The sequence below is a fragment of the Capsella rubella genome, unplaced genomic scaffold (assembly GCF_000375325.1).
Source record: "Capsella rubella cultivar Monte Gargano unplaced genomic scaffold, Caprub1_0 scaffold_7, whole genome shotgun sequence".
Taxonomy (NCBI): Eukaryota; Viridiplantae; Streptophyta; class Magnoliopsida; order Brassicales; family Brassicaceae; genus Capsella; species Capsella rubella.
In genome coordinates, this window is record NW_006238917.1 from 16246251 (window position 1) to 16252250 (window position 6000).

At 33.4% G+C, this 6000-nt stretch overlaps 2 protein-coding genes across 2 annotated transcripts; both read left to right on the forward strand.

Moving 5' to 3' along the window:
* The first annotated feature begins 631 nt into the window (after window positions 1-631).
* Window positions 632-2071, forward strand: LOC17877781 (thaumatin-like protein). Its single transcript, XM_006284320.2, has 4 exons — window positions 632-713; window positions 797-1024; window positions 1153-1379; window positions 1562-2071. Exons 1-4 carry the CDS (start codon window positions 653-655, stop codon window positions 1814-1816), a joined length of 771 nt encoding a protein of 256 aa, XP_006284382.1. The 5' UTR covers window positions 632-652; the 3' UTR covers window positions 1817-2071.
* Window positions 2072-3969: 1898 nt separating this feature from the next.
* LOC17879418 (AAA-ATPase ASD, mitochondrial) lies at window positions 3970-5744 on the forward strand. Its single transcript, XM_006283493.2, has one exon. The coding sequence runs from the start codon at window positions 4049-4051 to the stop codon at window positions 5585-5587; it is 1539 nt and encodes a 512-aa protein (XP_006283555.1). The 5' UTR covers window positions 3970-4048; the 3' UTR covers window positions 5588-5744.
* The last annotated feature ends 256 nt before the right edge of the window (window positions 5745-6000 follow it).

Here is a 6000-nt window from a genome sequence, read left to right on the forward strand (position 1 = left end):
TGGGCTGTGTTAGTGCTGGGCTTCGGTTAGTCGGTCTAAGCTATTATATTAGGTTACATAATTATGTTGTATATTGATGTATATAAGACTACGGCCGTCGAACATAATAAACAAAAAACCCTTTTACAACTACCAAGGTTTCTTGTTTATTATGTTCGACGAACGTAGCCTTATATACATCAATATACAACATAATTATATAACCTAATACAATAACTTAGACCGACTAACCAAAGCTCAACACTAACACAACCCAATAAAAAGATCTCATATTAATTTGAATTCGATTTATTTTTATATTACATTTTAATTCTCCAATGTAGTAGAATTTGGGTTGGTATGCCCCAACTATAAGAATCCAATTACCAAAAACTTATTCTTGCATTTTGTTTTTCATTGTTCCATTGATTTTCGTAAAAGCAAACATTAACCAGTCAAAAGTTCTTTGATACCATCGGAAGCGACATCAACTCCCTTGTCTTAAAGAAGCAAATCTTAATTTACCCATAATCCAATCTTAAAGCATAATTTTAAGATCGAAAACGACATCATGATGATTTTCTAAAATCACATCTCTGGTCACTTATAAATACTCTATACAACTTCTACCGATCAATATGAAACGGTTAAGTTAATTACAACTAAAATTCCAATGAAATTCTACTCTACTTCCTTGTTACAACTTTTCATTATATCAAGTTGTATAGTGTATGGTAATTTTCTTCCTTATTTTGTTATCATATTATTGTGTATATTTGAACTAATCAAAACTATGATCGATGCTATATATCACTAGGTAAAGTTACAAGTCATGAAGTAACATTTTATGTGCAAAATAAATGTGCATTCCCGATTTGGCCGTCGGTCGCCCCAAACTCCGGCCTTCCGGTGCTAGCTTCTGGTGGATTTTACCTGCCATGTGGAGGTATTAAACGTATCGATGCTCCTTGGGGTTGGAGTGGTCGCATTTGGGCTAGAACGGGATGTGACTTCACTTCAAACTGGAAACAAGCTTGTGAAACAGGTACGTATAATTATAGTTCTTACAATAATAACATAGTTTTTATATACAATATGTACTATGAGAGTTTCATGAAGAATATTACAAGATTAGAATTGTAATTATTTTTTAATTACAACGTATGTTTTTAGGTGATTGTGATGGACAGTTGGAGTGTAATGGATTGATCGGAAAACCTCCGGCAACACTTGTCCAAATTGCGGTACAAACCGACAAATCGAAACCTAATTTCTACGATGTAAGCCTCGTGGACGGTTATAATCTCCCCGTTGCCGTGAACTCCAAACCCATGTCATCCAAATGCACCATCTCAGGCTGCCATAAAGATCTCAAAACCACATGTCCTCAAGAACTACAGGTAACATTATTTTTGTTCAAAATCATTAGATCAAAATGCTTCAAAATCTCAAGAAGTATAACATTCTGAAAGTAGATGGATTGGTAGTTAGACTCATTACCTCAAAATGATGAATATATATATCTGAAATATAGTTTATAGTCTTTGAAGTTTTGTTTCGTTTTTTTCCCCTATTTGTAAAGGTTTTGAACGAAGAAGGACGAATCGTGGCGTGCAAGAGTGCATGCTTAGCGTTTGATAACGACAGGTTTTGCTGCCGGAACGCGTATGGAACGCCCGGAAAGTGCAAAAGAACTACCTACTCCATGTTGTTCAAAGAGGCTTGTCCCAATTACTATAGTTATGCCTACGACACACCTCCTCCTTTGGTCACTTGCTCCGCCAAAGAATACCTTATCACATTTTGTCCATCAAGTTGGGGTCACAGTTCCACGTAAATTAAAACCTCTAATATAAGTTGATTCATGTACAATATCAATGTTACTTAAAAGTTCAAAGTATGATTTTATACTCATAAACGTATGGTTCGTATAGTTCTCATAGATTCTCTGTTTTTTTCTCTCTTTATTGGGCCTTGTAGTCCCAAGTGTGTGATAACATGATGTGAGATTGTGTTATGGACCGGTGATCATATTATTATGGAAATGGAAGTGCTAATAACCAAAATAAAATAAGTTTGGGTTTCACTTTAACACGTTCTATGCCAAACTGTAAACTAAAGCGTCATAAATTAATATTAAATAAAAGCAAAAGTAAGCAAAACTTGAAATATAAAGAAAACTTACAGTATTTACATAAAAAGGTTATCGATATCACTTAAATTTTCGCTAATTACCTTTTTTGATTACATACATTTTAGAAAGGAAAAAATTTCTAGAGTACTGATGATAACTGATAAGGTTAGGTCATTAGGCACTTTTAACGTTTTATATCGAAACAAATAAAACGAAAAAATCTTTCTCTTTTTGGTTAAGTTAAATATTTTTTTTGTGATCATGCGCCCATGACATGTATATTGCTTTTACGTTAAAACCCACAATGCCTAATGGAAAACTATATAGTTGATTAGAGTATATTTCAATTTGAGACATTAGTGCATTTAAAAAATTCGTTTTATGTAGAATGATAAAAAAAAAGTGATGCCTCATCACCAAGCATATGGATTACAACCCATCAGGTAATTATTGTAATTCATATAAGGTTAGATTCAAAATGCTATTTAAATTGGTTGATAATCAAAAGTTTCATGTAATTAAGAGGAAGTAAAATTGAGTTTAGACTATTATTTTGTACGGTCAAAAGTGTATTATGGGACAATTTAAAATTTTCAAAGTTTGGAATAAATTCCAACTTAATGCTGATTCGAGTTATTCCTCTTAAAAGCTTAATTAATTATTAGTTTATCAAGTTTAGAGTCGTCTACACATATATTCGATGCCAAGTCTTTTTCTATATTATTTTCATTTTTCAAAAATATTTTTTCTTTTTCTTTTAGATAATAATAAATGGGAAACTTAATTGGATACACGAAGCAGAGTACGTGGTCCGGTCCGTGTGCAAAACAAGTCTTTCACGATCAAAGTGGTCCACGCTACTATATTTGTTGTCTTTTACAGATTTAGATCGTTGCCCAAAGTTCCTTAAGTCTTAATTAAATTCTTCACTATAAGTGTAAGGCTACGAAATTAAATTTGTAAACAATTATAAAAGTTTGAAAGAGAGAATATTTGACGTAAAATAGGATTTAAAGCGATGATCAAACGATATTTTGAATCAATTTTTCTATTTATCAATACAACTTCCCTAAAATTTTATTAAATTTATTATTAAAAAATAGAGAATTATCGAAATGATGCAACCTAGCTCATAAAAATATACAAAACAATCTTTATTTATATATAAAACCTTTTACAAAAATTTACAAATATCTCATAAAAACTTTGTAAAATTTTATGAATACATAAGTCGAGTTTTCCGAATATTAGTTACCATCTAAAAAAATATTATATAAACATTTTTAAAGACTTAATAGAAAATATAGTAATGACATATGATGTAATATCAACAACTTCTAAATTATTTCTTCTTCTCACTTTCTCCGCATTAGATTATCATTTAATATTGACTTACTTCACATTATACATTACACTAATACTAACTCGTAGAAACTATATGTATGTTAACAATTTGTTGTTAACATACGTCCTTACTCCTAAGTCCTAACCACAAGATGTCAACATATTTGTCTTATTAACATGTGTCATCTTATTCTTAGTTCCTAAGGTTTTTTTTATAATAGTTTGTTCTCTTTTCTTAGTTGATAAGGTTACTTTACCATTTATTTTTGTTTGTTATATTCATTACCGTTTCCCAATTGGTTACCACACATGTAACATATGTGGAAACTCAAACTTTGACAATTTCTTGGTGCTTTCCCATGAATGTTTTTTTAACTTTATTACCCCACACGTGAATTGCACAATTTCTTGGTAGTTTCCTAAAGATATTTCATATCTGTGGGCACTTACATATATATCTATATACTTCTTTATATATATATATATATCAAACTACATCTTCTTCACTAAGCATCCATCACCATTTCTTCTTTATCAAATACTTCATCCGAGACTTATCTTTGAAAGCTACAAAGCAGAGTACCAAAAAGAATGGGGACAATGGGTGAAGTATGGACTAACACAGGCTCTGCTCTTGCAAGCTTGGTTTTCATATACACAATCTTCGAGCGATTCTTTCCTTACCGTCTCCGAGAGCACTTTGAACCATTAGCTCAAAGACTCGTCGGTCTTGTCTACCCTTACATTCAGATAAAGTTTCATGAATATAGCGGCGAGCGGTTCAAGCGAAGCGATGTCTATGACGCGATCCAGAACTATCTAAGCAAAGACTCTTCTTCTCGAGCCAAGAAACTAAAGGCCAACAGAGTCAAAGGAAATAAATCTATTGTTCTTAGTATGGACGACCATGAAGAGATCACTGATGAGTTTGAAGGTGTTAAAGTTTGGTGGCAATCAAAGAAGCATCAAAGCGAAAGCAGGTCTATCTCTTTTTATCCTAAAGCTGAAGAGTCGAGATTTTACATGCTTAAGTTCCATAGAAGTGACAGGCAAGTAATCACAGAGAAGTATCTTGATCATGTTATGAGTGAAGGCAAGAAAGTGGAGGTTAAGAACAGAGAAAGGAAGCTTTATTCGAACAATCCAAGCGAGAACTGGTCTGGCTATAAGCAATCAAAGTGGAGCCATGTCACTTTCGAGCATCCTGCTACATTTGATACTCTTGCTATGGAAGATAAGAAGAAAGAAGAGATCAAGAAAGATCTGATCATGTTTAGTAACAGCAAAGATTACTACAAGAAGATCGGGAAAGCGTGGAAACGAGGGTATCTCTTGTTCGGTCCACCAGGGACTGGAAAATCAACGATGATTGCTGCCATGGCCAATTTCTTGGATTATGATGTTTATGATCTTGAATTGACAACAATTAAGGATAACACAGAGCTGAGAAGGTTGTTGATTGAGACCTCAGTGAAATCGATAATTGTTATTGAAGATATAGATTGTTCTCTTGATCTAACTGGCCAGAGGAAGCAGAAGAAGGAAGAGGAGGAAGATGGAGATGAGACAAGCCCTATTGAGAAGCAGATGAAGAAAGATCAAGGTGAGAATAAAGGAAGTAAAGTGACATTATCAGGGCTTTTAAATTTCATTGATGGGTTATGGTCATCTTGTGGTGGTGAGAGGATCATTGTGTTCACTACTAATTTCATAGATAAATTAGACCCGGCTTTGATTCGAAAAGGACGAATGGATAAGCATATAGAGATGTCGTATTGCGGGTTTGAAGCGTTTAAACTGTTGGCGAAGAACTATTTGGATGCAAAGGAAGAAGATGATAGTGAGTTGTTTGATGAGGTCAAGAGGTTACTTGAGGTAGAAGAAATCAAGATGACTCCAGCTGATGTAGGAGAGAATCTGTTGAGGAAATCAGAAGTTGAGACAAAGGAGTTTTGTTTGAAACGATTGATCCAAGCTTTGAAAGAGGAGAAAGAGGAAGCGAAGAGGAGGATCGAGGATGAGGAGAAGAAGAAGAAAGAAGAGGAAGAAACTAAGAGGAAGAAGACAGAGGATGAAAAGACCAAATCAGAAGAGAAGCAAGAAAATGGAATAGCAACAAAAGAAGTCTGATTTGAACAATATGTAGTATGTCCTAATCATTCGAGATTGCAATAATAGTATCTTTGTTTCCTTATGTAAAAGCTAACAATGGTGATGATACTAGATATGGTTATGTATGTTTATGCTCCTATGTTATATTGATGATCAACTTGTTTTTTTTGGTAAAGATATTGATCATTAACCTCATTCAGCTATATTAGTTTATTCTCTCATGCTTTGAGATAAAGAGAGAGAGACAGAATGTAAAAAATATCTCCATTCTATAAAATGTGTACAAGAGGAAGCTTAAATACACAAATAAAGATAGTGAGGAAACGCTAATAACCCACTAAACCAAACAAGATCTTATAAACCAACATTAAATCGGATCTATGTATTTTGGTGGTCTTGTTAGTGATCCAAAATCGAATGTGCTTAAGCGA

Coding starts and splice junctions, on each gene's coding strand:
- LOC17877781 (XM_006284320.2), top strand. CDS start 653: ATGAAATTCTACTCTACTTCCTTGTTACAACTTTTCATTATATCAAGT. Junction 1,025..1,152: donor GAAACAAGCTTGTGAAACAG/GTACGTATAATT, acceptor GTATGTTTTTAG/GTGATTGTGATGGACAGTTG. Junction 1,380..1,561: donor CATGTCCTCAAGAACTACAG/GTAACATTATTT, acceptor CTATTTGTAAAG/GTTTTGAACGAAGAAGGACG.
- LOC17879418 (XM_006283493.2), top strand. CDS start 4,049: ATGGGGACAATGGGTGAAGTATGGACTAACACAGGCTCTGCTCTTGCA.